The sequence below is a fragment of the Populus trichocarpa genome, chromosome 5 (genome assembly GCF_000002775.5).
Source record: "Populus trichocarpa isolate Nisqually-1 chromosome 5, P.trichocarpa_v4.1, whole genome shotgun sequence".
Lineage (NCBI taxonomy): Eukaryota > Viridiplantae > Streptophyta > Magnoliopsida > Malpighiales > Salicaceae > Populus > Populus trichocarpa.
Window position 1 is genome coordinate 7,751,757 of NC_037289.2, and position 16,454 is coordinate 7,768,210.

At 31.6% G+C, this 16,454-nt stretch overlaps 2 protein-coding genes across 2 annotated transcripts; both read left to right on the forward strand.

Annotated features, from left to right (window-relative positions):
• Nucleotides 1-1,260: 1,260 nt before the first annotated feature.
• On the forward strand, nt 1,261-3,752 carry LOC18099131 (uncharacterized). The gene is made up of 3 exons (XM_006382978.3): nt 1,261-1,577; nt 3,205-3,320; nt 3,447-3,752. Exons 1-3 carry the CDS (start codon nt 1,398-1,400, stop codon nt 3,523-3,525), a joined length of 375 nt encoding a protein of 124 aa, XP_006383040.1. The 5' UTR covers nt 1,261-1,397; the 3' UTR covers nt 3,526-3,752.
• A 5,241-nt stretch (nt 3,753-8,993) lies between these two features.
• Nucleotides 8,994-12,206, forward strand: LOC18099132 (probable prolyl 4-hydroxylase 10). The gene is made up of 8 exons (XM_006382979.3): nt 8,994-9,336; nt 9,431-9,515; nt 9,645-9,742; nt 9,882-9,979; nt 10,741-10,870; nt 10,969-11,156; nt 11,318-11,406; nt 11,925-12,206. Exons 1-7 carry the CDS (start codon nt 9,134-9,136, stop codon nt 11,389-11,391), a joined length of 876 nt encoding a protein of 291 aa, XP_006383041.1. The 5' UTR covers nt 8,994-9,133; the 3' UTR covers nt 11,392-11,406; nt 11,925-12,206.
• Nucleotides 12,207-16,454: the final 4,248 nt, after the last annotated feature.

Sequence of the window (16,454 nt, forward strand, 5' to 3'; positions counted from 1 at the left end):
AAAAAAAACCATTCTAAATTTTTCTAAAAAAATAAAATCTTAAAAAAAATAATTTTAAATTGATAGTATTATTGATGATCTAAGTCTTGGGCCTCATCATAAACTGGCCTAGATTTTATAACTATGGCACATATGGGTCATGAACAACCCCTGCAGGCAATTCACGATAGGTGGTGCAGCTGACCCTACCAGTCCTCTTCTTAACTGTCCATGGCTCCATGCACTCAGCTGAACCATCAAGAGTACTCCATTTTTTTTTACTGCTCATTTACAGGGATTCTGTTCGATTTACTTAATTCTAATGATCGATGATCTGAGGTCAAGAAGTTGAAACATATGCTTCATTTAATAACAGTGAAAGTTTGAAGTCCTGCACATATCATGAACTTGTTGACTGTATTCATATCAAATTTAAGCCCTGGAGGTGGTAGCAATTGTCGTTTCCGAGTGCATTAATAGCAAGCAAACTGTTTCTGAGTAATGCAAAAGCAGATTTGTTATAGTTCTTGTATTAAAAATTGTAATCACGTTAATGTATTTGCATAGATTTATCCTTGTTTTTCTAATTTTATGGTGGTAGTGGTGACGGTGATAAATACAAAATAAATACTCCAGGAAACCCTTTAAAAGAAAAAAAAGCTCAAAAAATATTCAAAATACATAGGCTTATGCAAGAATCTCGAGCCCAAGTTGGATATACACTCTTTGAGGACTTGCTGTCACGCCTAACTAGGGTTGGGCATGCACCCCATTATCTTTGTGGGTCGAGCCGTTACACTTAAGCCTAACATGTTTGGGTTCAGACAAGGTACTTGAATCTATTTTTTATTTTTAATAGGCCCAGGCCCTGTGTTACAAATTAGACTAGAATTTATTTTTTTAATTATATAAAAGTAAAAAAAAAAGTCAAATCTCAAAACAGGTTGTAATACAAATATTTTTTTATAGAGTGTTTGTTTTTGTATTACAACCTGTTTTTAAAAGTATTTTTTAAATTATTTTTTATTTAAAATAAATCAAATTAATAGTTTTTAAAATATTTTTTTTGATGACTTTAATATAATAAATAAATAAAATATTATTTTAATATATTTTTAATTAAAAATTATTTTTAAAAAATATCCTAAACCAAAACGAGGAGAGAGTTTTTGGTCAAGCAATAAACAAATATTAAGGCATTGAGAACCGTGAAATTTTCTTGGCAGACACGGAATATTGATTTTTCACGTTGCCCATTACTACACAGAGAATTAACAAAAGAAAATTACGGTATAAAAAAATAACAAGACGTTGATTTCATATTGACTTCACTTAACAACGCGCAGCAAAACAAAGCCGGCCGCGTCTCTTGCTTTGAGCTTGCCCTGCATTATCTAATCGAACAAAAGAGAATAGCAATGTCGACGAAAGAGAGATGCTCCCACCTTCAAAGATTCTGGGCGAGGAAGAGTGCTGTTGGTGAGAGCGTGACAAAGCAAGAGATTGCCGAGTTCTGGAGGCAAAAACTTGACGAGGAACAGGATCACCTGCTTTATGCTATCAAGGCTGCAGCACGTCTCAGGGCTCACAATCTCTCGGTGAGGATCATTTAGTTTTCATTAATTCCGACTAATCTTCACTTGTTGAATGACTAAAGTATATGACAGCAATAATTAATGAGATACGCAGTGATTGTCACTCTACTGATGAACATGGTTTTTTTTTTTTTTAATAATGCTGCTGATGAATTTCATGATTTTAATTCATGTACAGAAAAATCCCAAAGACACAAGTGAGCAATTAAGTGTTATAAAAGCTTGAATATTAGGTAATTTTGAAAGTTTTGTTATACCGGGATACTAAAATTAGTAGATTTGGATATTAATAGAAAATTTGAAGCCATAACTAAAATTTAGATATTATATATACATCATTTTTTATTTTCAGAATTAACTTAATTTAATTAATTAATTAATTATGTATAATACCTAGCCTGTATAAGAGGTGTGCTTTTTAAATTCTACACACTTTATAAATGTGTGTCTTTAAATTTCTACAGATATATTGGTCTGAAAATATATTATTTTCTTTATAAATATCAGTTTGATAGAAATTAATTAGTAAAACATTCTTTTTCTCTCCCTTTTTTTTTATAAACTCTTTATTTATATTCATTAAAAACAAAATGAAAATTCTTAAGAAACTTATAAAAATTACCGTTTATAAGTTTTAACCTAAAAGTATATTACCTTACCCAGGGAGACAATTAATATTTTAGAAGATAGTATCTTCATGTCTCAAAGCATTCTTTGGTATACCCACATGTCTGTTTTTTCTGTGTTCTTGGGTCCAAACAAACCATAGATCAAGCCTGTATTTTGTAGCAAAAATCAGCGAAACGCAGTGGATGTTTTAATATTGGGGTATTTAATTTTCTTTCCTACTAACTTGCTGCTAATTAATCCTACAAAAAAGAAAAGGAATAGGAAATATTAGCAACGAAATGCAGTGGTTAGTTTTAATACTTGGTTCATTGGACTGAGCCAATTACATTCTCTCAATTTATTGTTACATACAACAGCGTTCCTTGCATCAATCAATTAAAGCTTTTTTGAACTACGTTTATCGGAAATATTCTCTTGTTATATGTTGAAGTCTCTTTAAATACGAATAAATAAATAATTTTTGTATATGTTGAACTTCAAGTCTACAAGCTGGTGGCTTGCTTGGGGGGTGTGATATACCCCCTGTATACGACCAACATTCATTTGTCTATTTGGCTTTACAATGAAATTTCTGTGAGGAAGCAATCTAAAGGGTAGTGACAATGGGATGTTCACAGTGTTTGAGAAAGCGATTGAAACTATATTTTAATATATTTTTAAATAAAAAATATTTTAAATTGTAATCGCTACCACACTTCTAAATATTCCATATTCTTTTACTGATTTGTAAGCATCTCAGAGTTTACTAAGCAGCTTTAAATGGGCTACTGCTGATCTTGAGGTCCAGGCCCTTGTTATGAGAGGTCTAGATCATATGAATCACATATAGAGTGGGTTGTAATTTCCATTGAAGCTCAACTCGATCTGAAGTTGATGCCCTCTCACAGGGGTGATGTATTTAGGCGAAATAGTCTGACTTAGGTGACAACTTGCAAGCCATAGGTGAGAAAACTGAAACTTCTTGCGTGATTGTTTGACTTGTTGAAGTTTTGTGGTGTAGGAGGATGATTACAAGCTCTTTGAAGAATCGCTGAAGGATGATGATGACATTAAAGAGAACGTCAAAAGCACAGAATATGGGAAGAACAGTGAAATGCGTTTGGGAATAAACGACTGGTAAAAGCTGAATTTCTCCAACCACTTGTGGTTTCGAATAAGTTTCAAATTCAGTATGTTCTTAAAGATGAAACTATTTATGTTTTCTTTAATCTTAATTATATATATTTCAATTAACACAAGCAGGTGGACAAAGAGCAAGTATGCACACTTGAACCAACCTGCCATTGAGTCGCTGGATCCTCCCAAAAAGGCAGTCTTTTAGTTATACCACCAAGAATCTCTCTTTTAATCCCACAGTTCCCCTGTGTTAGTTCCCCTGTGTTCAAGTCCTCATGGCTATTTTTAGCCGCCGTCGAATTAGTTTCAGTTCATCGAATTGCCTGACTTTCTTGAAGTTGCTTTTCTTTTTCTTTCTGTTATAAGAGAGATGTTTGAACCTCTGACCTCTTCTGAAGAGGCTAATATAGTTGGATTACAATTTTATTGGCATTTTTCTTGTTGGTTGCATGATTTGTACGCTTTGTTGGGGGTGTTTACCTTCTGACTTGTAGGTGCCCCGCAATACATAGCAGATAAATTTAATTTTTCTTAAATATGAAAAAGAATGCTAAGACGATGTAACTTGTAAGTATTTTGAAAAAGCAAAAAATATCCGAACATGGGTTGTTCCCAAAAAAGTAAAAAAAAAATATGAAAATGGAGTCATTAATTTGATTGAATTTAATAATCTCAGTTAATTTAAAAACACAAATAAAAAAATATAACAATAATTAAAGTGAAAAAAAAATGACAACAAAAAAAGGTAAAAAAATCTGGACCGAGTCCATCCGGGTTAATATGTCAAATATGCAATTTAGTTGTGATACTAAGATAACCTCATCAAAAAAAATTGAATGGGGTCCGAATTTGACATACGAAAAAAATTAAATGAGAATAAAATTAAAAAATATTTCAATTTTATAAATTATTTCATATAAAACAAATACTAATAAAAAGAATAGAGATCAAATCTGAAAGAAAAAAAAATTGAAAGGCTCGTTTGAATTTTTGAATGGATAGATGCAAAAATTAAAAAAGAGAGAGAAAAGAAGAAAATAAAATAAAAGGTCATTGGTGTCAAATCGGAGGTCATTGGCCACACACGCTACTTCATCATAGAAGGGCTGCCATGACAATTCAAACGACACAACAAAATGCATTGTTTAATTGTCGTGTGCCCCTACACATACCACTCGAAGGGTACAAAAGACGATCATGTGCGGACATGTTGCATGCACACGTCTAATGTATTTTTTTAATAATATTTATATTTTTAAATTACCAAATAGCCTTTATGTGAACCTGATTATTAAAAAAATATCATAATGGAGAGATAAAAATGCCCTTGGATGCAAGCATAAGATTTTTTTTATTTTAAAGATAATTCAATTATTTCACCATGCTTGTAAAACTAAAAAGACTAAAAATCTCATGGATGCTAATTTAAATATTTTTGCTTTTAAGAGTAATTAAGTAATTTTACTGTAAAAAATATAAAAAGTCTAATTCAACCTCAAGTAATAAGTCTTGGTACATGCTTTATATATATATATATATATATATATATATATATATATATGATGTGCTTTTGAATGTTATTTTTTCTAGCTTTTATGGTAGATAAAGCCTAGATTGCATTTAATATTAATTAAAAAATTAGAAAAAAACTATGAATGATAGGTTTTTCATTGTATATCAACACACAAGTTATTATGGATTAGAATAATAAAATGACTAATTTCTTATAAAAATCTTTAAGCCTTCTATTGAGGGTAAAACAATTTTTTTATTATAGACCAAAAGTCATTTTCAAAATGAACGGGGTATTTTGTTAAAGGGGTTTTTCATATTTTTATTTTTTAAAGCACAGTAAAATAACCCATTTACCCTTAAACACAATTTTTTTAATTGATGTCAAGGGTTTTTTTTTGTATTTTCCGCATGATTTTTGATGATAACCAAGATGATCGAAGGGCACTTTAGTAATTAAATAAATATAATTTTTTATATAAAAAAAATATGCATGGTGTGTGGATTGCACAAGTCAACATGTTGGTTGAGATTGCGCCATTCAGGCGGCATGTGAAGGGTGGTTTGACGACCAAATAATTGCTTATGGGATGATGTTTATATTGTTTCGGTGGCCCTTGTATTCCTAGGCGGCTCATGTAGTCAATGGACCTCCGATTTGGTGTCGACATCCTCTTTTTTCCCCCTTCTTTTCCTTTATTTCCTTCTCTGACCCTTCAAATTTTCAAAGCAGCCCTCTGATTTGTTTTTCCTTCAAATTTGATCCTTACTTCTTTTATTATTACTTGTTTTATTTGAAATACTTTATAAATTATTTTTTTAATTTCATCCTCCAATTTGTTTTGTTCGTCAGATTTGGTTCCCATTATTTTTATTGCTATTTGTTTTATTTGAAATGATTTTTAAAATTGATTTTTTTACGATTCCGTCCTCCTTTAGTTTTTTTTTTCCTATAAGATTTTATCCTTATTTTTTTTGTTGCTATATTTTTTACTTTGTAAAATTTTTTAAATTGATTTTTTTTTCAATTTCATCCTTCAATATTAAATTGGTTGGGAATTGAAATTCTTGATTGAGCTCAGGTATAGAACTTCACAGGCTACGAGTTTAGAAGATTAATCTAGATTTAAGAGATTCACTTGAGTTTGTTTTTTTTTTAATCTCATTTTTTTTTTAGTTTTATCATTCAACATTATTTTTTGGATATTAGGCTCCATTAATTTTTTATTTTTTTTATAGGATTTTTCACTAATTTTGAAATTGCAAATTCTCTCGCTCTTTAACATTAGGTTTTTCATAACTAAGTCTCATAATTTTATTTAACTTGCTTTTAATGGGGTTGTCTTGGTATCACAACCATGTCACAAAATTTGCATGCTAATTCGGATGGGTTCAGGTTGGGGTTTTTTGATCATTTTTTGTTGTTAATTTTTTTCCAGTTTATTTACTATCGTTATTTTTTTATTTGTGTTATTAAATTAGTCGAATTTATTAAACTATATCGAGTCAATGACCAAAGTTTTAAATTAATTTTTTTTTGCATTTTTAGAAACACTTACATTGCCTTTAACAACTTTTTTTTTATGTTGAAAAAAAAATTAGATTTGTCCGCAACATAGTAAAAACTATGTTACTGGGTATTCACTTCAACACACAACTGGTTGAATTGGAATCTATGATTAGATGTTAATGGTGCTATTTGATGATGATGATCGTGATGATGAAAAATGGAATGGTAAGTTTTATTCATACTTTGTAAGTGTTTGATTGAAATAAATAAATAAATAAAAATGAGAATAAAGGGTGGGAAAGATTATTAAAATCAAATATAGTTTTAAACAAGAAATGAAAATGATTTTATTTTTAAATAATAAATATTATTTATATTCATTTTAAATTAACTATTATTTTTAATTATTATTATTATTACACCATCACAGTTCTATTATCTTTATCATTTTTATTTTATCATTATCACCACCTCCCTTGATTAAATTACTCAACCCGATCCAGCGGGCTGACTTGCTATTTGGAACCCTAGTTGGGTTTATAAAAGGTAAATCTTGGACATGTAATTGACTGGGTAAAACCCGCATGACCTGCTAGATTAATCCATAACATGAAAGAGCTGATAAAAACTGTAAGAGACCTGCTATTTTTTTAACTGGACATTTTTTTACAAAGAAAATAATAATAATGAAGGCATAGCATTTCTCTGCTTGGCCGAGGAAGGAACAAAGAGGGAACATTTTCTTTATAAACAGAAAAATTAAATGAAGGCATAGCAAGGTAACATTTTTCTACAGCATGCCCTTGAACATTGCAACGCTGAATTATGCCCCCTGTTTTTCCTAGCAAAGTGAGAATTAAAATCAAGAGCATTGGAGAAAAATATTCCCGGGGACAAAAAGGGCATTGGGTTCAAGTTAAAGGAGGGACAAAAAAAAAAAAAAAACCATAATCACGTCCACATGGTTTTTCTTTTTACTCTATTCAATTTCATACGCACGACTCTATCATCTATTTATTGTTAGTTACTAATCTATATTAAAGTTATTATATAAATATTACAAAAAAATTAATTTTTTCAATGTAAAATTAGAATTTCATTAATATAAATACTCTATATTTATATAAAAAATAATTATTTTTTAATATGGAATAAAAAAACATTTTAATTTAAATGCTTTAAGTTAAACAAAAAAGATAATAATATCTTTTTAACATGAGCTAAAAAATCTTTTAAAATAATTTTTTAAACTTTATTTTTTACAACATGTATAATTTATATTTAAATAGATTATTTTTTAATTTTTTAATGTAATATATTAATTTTTTTTTAATTTTTATAAGTTGATCCAAGTAATTCGGGACTCGGTGTTTAAGTCTGGTCAACCCTTAACCATGTCATGCTTACATGTTCTCCAGGCTGGCATGTAAATCCAGATTTGTCAATAAGATTCTCGTATAAGAATATTTTAATCACACCATAAGGCTTAGGATGTATGCTCAGTCAAGTATGCTCATCACCCCCACGTAGATGGATTAATATGATGGAAGTTTCTGAGTAGCCTTTCTCGAATAAATACATAAAGCTATCCTCTATTTACCTAACTTTTGCTTACAAAGCCATTAAAGCTCTATTTTATTTATTTTGCAAGAACTTATCTTTCCAAAGTGCATTTATGACTGCAAGCTATCGATTTTTTATTTTTTATTTTAGTTTTAAGGGTATTTATGTAATAATTATTTTTTAAAATATTTTTGTATGAAAACATCTTAAGATAATATATATTTTTAATTTTTTTATATTGATTTATTAAAATGATTTAAAAATATAAAATTAATTTTATTTAAAAACAATTTATTTTTTACACCAATTCATTTTTTATACAAGTTCATTAGAATTATTTAAAAACATAAAACGATTTTTTTTTTAAAAAAATATTGTTTAAAATGCAATTCTATACCGCCACTAGTTGAGTTTTTAATGTCTCTTTCTAGATCGGAATGACCGACAACTTTGCATTTCATTATTTTTGTGTTATACCACTAATCATCCATTACGACGGAATCCGGTTTGGATAAGAAAGCTCAACAATTATATATATGAAAAAAAATCAATTGGTGCTTTTTTTTTTCTTTCAGAAATTAAACCAAAAAAACACACGCCCCATTTTTAGGTAGTTGAGGAAAACGAAAGCTATGGTGATGGAGCACCTTTCATTTCACAAGCCATATGCCTTATATGCATAGTTTTAAAACCCGGGTCCATCGGGCTGGAATTGAGCCGGGTTGAAAAAAAAATAAAGAAAAAAAAAACCTGGTGTGACCCGTCTGACCCGATAGGTTGACCAGACAACCCAGTCAAAAACTCGATTGCAACTGTTGACTTTTGCCATTAAATCACACTAGAAATGGGATTTAAATGAAAATTCTCATATATCTTTTAACGTTCAATATAAATAGTTTGATTTTCAATGAATCGAAAAAATAAACTCAATTAAGAAATAATAATTAACCACATTATATAAAACATATTTACAACCTTAGCATATTAATCAACATTTTTTTTGGAAATAAAATAAAAAAATATTTATAATTTGGTACGTATATTATGGATTTTCTATTTATTAATCAACAAGGAGTTAGTATTAAACATATTTATAATGGAAAGTCCTCTCTCATGACCGCGTCTACTCTCTTAAAATTAAAAACAGAGAAAAATCTCTCCCTCTGTTAAATTAAATCAAACAGCTGCCCGTTTCCCTCACCGATCTCCGATTCCGACTTTCACGACAATGGCAAAAGCGAGATACTCACGAATTCCCTCACGAAAATCACCGTCATCGACACTTATACTAACTCTGCTATTAATGTTCACATTCGTGATTTTAATTCTTCTCGGTCTCGGAATTCTCTCGATTCCGAGCACTTCTTCTTCCGATTCGTCGCGTCAAGCTAACGATCTCAGCTCCATCGCTCATCATAGCAGAATTGACGGGTGAGATTGATTTCGTGTCGTTTTTTATTAGTGTTTGGTTTGAGATTAGATGGCTTGATCGTAATTGACATGATTGGTTTGGTTGTTTTTGTAGGAGTGGAGATGATGAAGGCAAAGCAGAGCAATGGGCAGAGGTTATCTCATGGAAGCCTCGTGCTTTTGTTTATCATAATTTTTTGGTCGGTTTTTTTTTCATATTTTTTTTAGATTCGATTTAAAACTGAATTAATTAGTAGCATTTTTTCGAGCAAGAAACTTTACTTTGATTAAAATCTTTAACCAATTAGTTTGTTGCTTGTTTTGGACAGACTAAGGCAGAATGTGAGTACTTAATCAATCTTGCAAAGCCGCGTATGCAAAAGTCTACAGTCGTTGATAGTTCAACGGGGAAGAGTAAGGATAGCAAGTGAGTTTTTCTTTCTTAAATCTTATACTCTTTGTTCTTGAATTTTGTGGATGGATGTTCATGCTGCTCTTCTTCTCATTAGCTTGCTTGTATACTTTGCGGATAATCACTGGAGCTAATAATGCATTTTGATATGTAGAGTGCGTACGAGTTCTGGAACATTTCTACCGAGAGGTCGTGACAAAATTGTTAGAGATATTGAGAAAAGGATTGCTGATTTTAGCTTCATTCCCGTAGGTATGTTGTTTGAGCTTCATTTACTTGGAGGATACACTGAAAGGATGAAAAAAAGAATATCGGTTTCCAGCACCAGCGAGATTTTGTTCTGCTTTCTGTTATTTTTTTTTAATATCAAATAGATGAACGGAATTTTAATCTACTTTGAAGGCTAGGTTGCTACCTTAAGCACATGTTTCCCTAAATTGGGACTTCATATCCTAATGCACCCCTGTAATCACTTTTTGCTCCACTTCATCACCTTCACTCATTCATGTGTTTGCAAAAGCGAACCATGATCAGCTTATAGATTGTTGCTGGTGCTTTTATGGTCTAACCTATTTCAATTCTGTTATGCATATTGCCACTATAAAACCACTCGACTACCTAAGGTGCAATCAACCGAAGCACCACCAGTTCCCACTGAGCGTCTCCACTTTTTTCTTTCTGTTTTTTTTTTTTTTTTGGTGCCACAGATAGTAGTTATTAATTATTTGGGACTAGTTTCGTAACACCACCACCTTCATAATCACAAATTCAAGTAAAGTCACCGTATAGCGAAAAATTGTACTCCACCAAATTGAGCAACCAAAGCTAACTGGTTTTGATCTGAATTCTTGGATCCATCATAGTGTAACTTCACCCTAATGCATCTTTAAGGAAAAAGGAGATTATTCAAGTTCAGAAAGCAGAAATCTGTTAGGTTTTCAAGGGAAACATCTTCTAGAAATTTGCCTTTCAGTTTGATTCATCACCTGTTACTAAGCTGACATGATGTGCAGAGCATGGCGAAGGGCTTCAAATTCTCCACTATGAAGTTGGGCAAAGGTATGAGCCTCACTTTGACTACTTTATGGATGAATACAACACCAAGAATGGGGGTCAACGCATAGCTACTGTTCTCATGTACCTGTAAGTGAGATCCTGTCTGCTAGTGGAATTTTTATGAATTGAAATGCATCCTGCCTTTGTTGTTTTTGTAATATTAACTCCTTCACTATTGTACACAGCTCAGATGTTGAAGAAGGGGGTGAGACTGTGTTCCCCTCTGCCGAGGGTAACATTAGTGCAGTGCCTTGGTGGAACGAGTTGTCTGAGTGTGGAAAGGGGGGCCTCTCTGTTAAACCAAAGATGGGTGATGCATTGCTTTTCTGGAGTATGAATCCTGATGGCTCTCCAGACCCATCAAGTTTGCATGGTTAGTTACTCCCAACCAGCTAATCACCATTAACCTGCGTAGTTCAGGTTTTACAACAACCAAGCTGACAGGATACTCTGCATGGTTATCAACTATCATTTTGCACGTTTTAGTAATGCAATCTTTAATTAATTGATGAGTTGGATTATTCTTCAATGCAGGTGGTTGTCCTGTGATTCGAGGTAATAAGTGGTCATCAACCAAATGGATGCGTGTGAATGAGTACAAGGTCTGAAATAACATCCTGCAGGTAATTATCTGAGCCCAAAAGAGACAATTAAAAATGTCATTTGTGCAGATATTCTTTAATTACTTGTATTGGTTACAATAGTCTTGCTTTGGTTGGTAACAATATTCTCCCGTGGCAATGGCATTTCTTAACAAGCTGTTAGTCAAATGCTGAAAACAGTTTGTTGATCTGCATAGTGAAGCTTCTGTGCGTTTCTTTTTCATTTTGGGCGGGAGCAGGGGGCATTTAATCAGCACACAAATTGTTCTTGTGAAGCTGGGTCAGTATGATGTCTCGTGGAATAACCCGTGACTAACAAAACAAAGGACCTTTGCTGATCTAGGATGATAGAGTTCGCTGCTCTAGGATGATAGAGTTCGCTGCTCTAGGATGATAGAGTTCGCTGCTTAATTATTGACCCATTCTGTCTTCCCCTGACCTCGTGTTGGTTTTATTGTGAAAGCATCCTGGTTGAAACTGTCTGGAGTGTATGAAGACGTATTTTCCTTCGTAGAATCACGACCTTTTCTTTTGTGCAGGTGATGATACAACTTCACATCTTATTCTTGCAATTTGTGCATCTCAATATAGAGCTCAAGTGCTGACGGACTTCACTTAATCTGTAATCTTTGTATACAACCAAACACTTTCTTGCCGTAAATTTTGATGATTTCCACTGTTGGGGCATGGGATCCCTTCTCGCAGGAGTCTGATAAAATAGCCTGAAATCTTTACTTTTATAGCAGAATGAGGTTCGGGATTTTCAGTTGCTGTTAGAGATACTCGTGCCCTAATCTAGAACTGAGAGATGCATTTTATAATTCCTTTCCTTTAAAGTTCTGTTCTGTGCTGCATGTGGGTGGCTGTTATCTGACAAGACGCAATCTTTGATCCAAATGAGAATATCTGACAGCATTAACTGGATATCTATCCAGCATTCAGGCCATCTGAATCATGTCAGTTACCACAATTTTTACAGCGACAAATATGGTCATGCATTGTAAAGTTCTAGAATTCTATTTGTAAAAGAAGTCTTTCATATTATCACTATACTTTTCGTGAGTATAGCATGAGCATAACAAGAATTCAAATTTTAAGTTTACATTGAAATACACTACAACTAGTATAACTCTCTAAGATCAAATTTGCTCTTCTTTTATTGTATCTTCATTGACTTGATTTTTAAAATCCCCCAGCAATCATAAGGGAAGATGGCGTGCCTTAAGATTGGTCTTTAAAAGAAGTTTGGAAAGTGATTTTCCGGAAACCACTTTCCGGAAAACAAATACAGCTAAAAGGAAAAACGCTTTCCTGGAAACCAAACTAAATTTTTCTTTAACTGGAAAGTGTTTCCGTTGACTGGAAAGTGTTTTCTGTTGACCAACTTTCCTAATACCAAACAAACACATGAAAGTTTGGAAAGTAGTTTCCGGGAAACTACTTTCCAGGAAACAAACATGGCATAAGAGACTTTTCTAAATTTTTAAAGCATCACTTGTACTTTTCACAATATATTCTCTTGGTAAAGTTTATTGGAACAACAATTAAGATCTTTTGGAGGATTTTTGACAATTCACACTTAACCTTGTTTTTGGATAATTACAAATGAAACAAAGGTGTTATAATTTATTTTTGAGAGTGAGTATGCTTAATTTTTTTTTTTAGAAGTTCCTCACCTATTTTGGCGAATAGAAGGGCCATTTATAGGTATAGAATTTAAACTAGCCATTAAACATAATTTTCTGCTCGTTAGAAAATCGGTTAGGCTGTTTTTTAGAATCGATCAAACCATTTTAGAATTGGTAAGACCATTTTGAATAATCCCATGAAGTTTTGGAAATTTCCCAAAAACAGACTAACTATTTTGATAAACAACTAGATCATTTTAAAAAATAGTTGGAAAGTTTTGGCTATTGTTCGATTTTGTCCTGTTTTTTTGTTTTGATCTTTTTTTGTTTTATTTGGTTTTTTTGAGTTTGTTTAGGTTGTATAGATATTACAAGGTGTCCTATATGCTCATATTGTTTATTTTTAGACCAAAACTTAAATCTCTAGAAGCTATAAACATCAATAAACAGATGTCAGAAGTAGTATAGAGGCCAAGTATAAATCACTAGCAAAGGTTGCGGTAGAGATTTAGAGACCGTTTGTTTATGAGGTTGTGTCTGCGTTTGAAGCAAAACTCGGAAGCAACATGTTTGGTAATAAAAAAACATCATTTATTGTTCATGGCCCCCATTGTTATTTGCGTTGTAACGTAGGGTGAGACAAAGCAGCGAAGAGCTGCTTCTGTGGGGAGTGAATCACTCTCCACTGTTCACTTAAGTGAACAGTGGAAGGTGACTCCACTATTCACGTGAACAGAGGAGTCACCCTCCATTGTTCTAGTTGGACTAGGTCCGGTTCAAAGCTAAATGCATTGAACCGGGTCTGACCCAGTAAAATAAAAAAAATTATTTTTTATTTTTAATTATGTTTTATTCAAAAAATCAATGTTTAATATTATTTAATGACACTACATAAATTAGACAAAGATCACTTAATGACATAGTATTTGCAGAATTTGATCGCAATCCCAATTTTATTCCTGATGATATTTTACCTGATGTTGTTGCGCGCTTAAGAAACCAAGGAAACTGTAATCCTTGTCGGATGTATTTCATACGTGATGAAGTTGTAGATAGTTTAATAGAACAATAAAAAATATTTTATAAAAAATATTTTTTATGTCATTATGTAATAGCAGTAGTTAAATCTACAATATTTAAATAAAAAACCATCAATATAAATATATATTTTTTAAAATTATTTTATAACCTCAATTTGAAAAGTATTCTTAACCAAACACATTAAACTACTTTTTTGTTCAACCTCAATTTCAACCACAGTTTTAACCATAGTTTTGAAACCCGGCCCGGCCCGGTGGTCGACCTGGGGCTGGAATCGGGCCGGGTTGATGAAAAAATAGGAAAAGTCATGACCCAGTGTGACCCGACCGACCCGGTGACCCTGCAAAACCCGGTTGCAACCCGTTGACTTTTGTTTTTTTACTAAAACGATGTTGTTTTGAATTTTTTTTAAATAGGGATTGACCGGGCCAACCCGGTGACCCGGTCAAAACCCGGAACCCGGGTCTTGGACCGGGCCGGCCACAGGGCCGAGTTTAAAAACTATGGTTTTAACCAAACATATATAAATATGAGACCAACCTCAACCAAAAGTACTTTTTATAAAACAATTTTTTTCAAACCACAACCACAAAAGTTATCACAATACCAAACACTAGTTGAACACACTATTGATTGAGATACGCATTACTAAATCCTCAACACCAATTTTATGGCGTGACAACATAAATGCAACCCATTTATCTTCCAATTCAATGTTTCATGCACGCAAGTGCTACACAGTTGGCCCCGTTTGTTTGCTGGAAAGTAGTTTCCTTTTGGAAAGTGAATTCCGGGAAAGTATTTTCCGATGTTTGGTAGTGTAATGGAAAATAAGTTGGAAAACACTTTCCAGTGTTTGATTATGTCATGGAAAATGAGCTGGAAAATAACTTATTAATGTTTTATTTTTCTCAAGTTTATTAAAATAATGAGGAACAAATCTTACAAATTAAGAAGTTGAATGAGAATGAAATTGAAAAAAAATATAATTTCATAAATTATCTCAAATAAAATAAATAATAATCAAAATAATAGAGATCAAATCTAAAAAATTAAAAAAATAAAAGGTGAATAAATTAAAATAATAATAATTAACATTTCATAAATTATTTCAAATAAAATAAGTAACAATCAAAAAGATAAGGACCAAATTTGATAGATAAAAAATTTCAATAAAAAAATGATAAGAAAAAAGCAAATAGCAATTATAAAAATAAGGACCAAAATTAATATAAAAATTAAATTTTAAGAGATGGAATTGAAAAATAAATATTCAAAACAAATTATATATAGCAATCAAAAGTTTGAGGATCAAATTTGATATAATCAGCAAATAATGACATTTCTAAATTTTTCACAACTTCCGGAAAGTGTTTTCCGCCCAAATTTTCCAGGAAAACACTTTCCTGAAAACCAAGCCAACATTTTCTTTGACTAGAAAGTGTTTTCCGTTGACCAACTTTTCTAATGGCAAACAAACACAGGAAAGTTTGGAAAGTGGTTTCCCGGAAACCACTTTCCGGAAAACAAACAAAGCCAAAAGGAAAAACATTTTCCTGGAAACCAAACCAAATTTTTCTTTGACTGAAAAGTGTTTTCCGTTGACCGGAAAGTGTTTTCCGTTGACCAAGTTTTCTAATGGCAAACAAACACAGGAAAGTTTGGAAAGTGGTTTCCTGGAAAATGAATTCCGGGAAACAAACATGGCCTTCATGTGTTTGTTTGTCATTAGAAAAGTTGGTCAACGGAAAACACTTTCCAGTCAAAGGAAAATTTGGCTTGGTTTCCAGGAAAGTGTTTTCCTGAAAAATTTGGGCGGAAAACACTTTCCGGAAGTTGTGAAAAATTTAGAAATGTCATTATTTGCTGATTATATCAAATTTGAACCTCAAAATTTTGATTGTTATATATAATTTGTTTTGAATATTTATTTTTCAATTTCATCTCTTAAAATTTAATTTTTATATTAACTTTGGTTCTTATTTTTATAATTGCTATTTGCTTTTTCCTTATCATTTTTTTATTAAAATTTTTTATCTATCAAATTTGGTCCTCATTCTTTTGATTGTTACTTATTTTATTTGAAATAATTTATGAAATGTTAATTATTATTATTTTAATTTCTTCATCTTTCATTTTTTCTTTAATTTTTTAGATTTGATCTCTATTATTTTGATTATTATTTATTTTATTTGAGATAATTTATGAAATTATATTTTTTTTTCAATTTCATTCTCATTCAACTTTTTAATTTGTAAGATTTGTTCCTCATTATTTTAATAAACTTGAGAAAAATAAAACATTAATAAGTTATTTTCCAGCTCATTTTCCATGACATAACCATACACTGCAAAGTGTTTTCCAACTTATTTTCCATTACGCTACCAAATATCGGAAAAT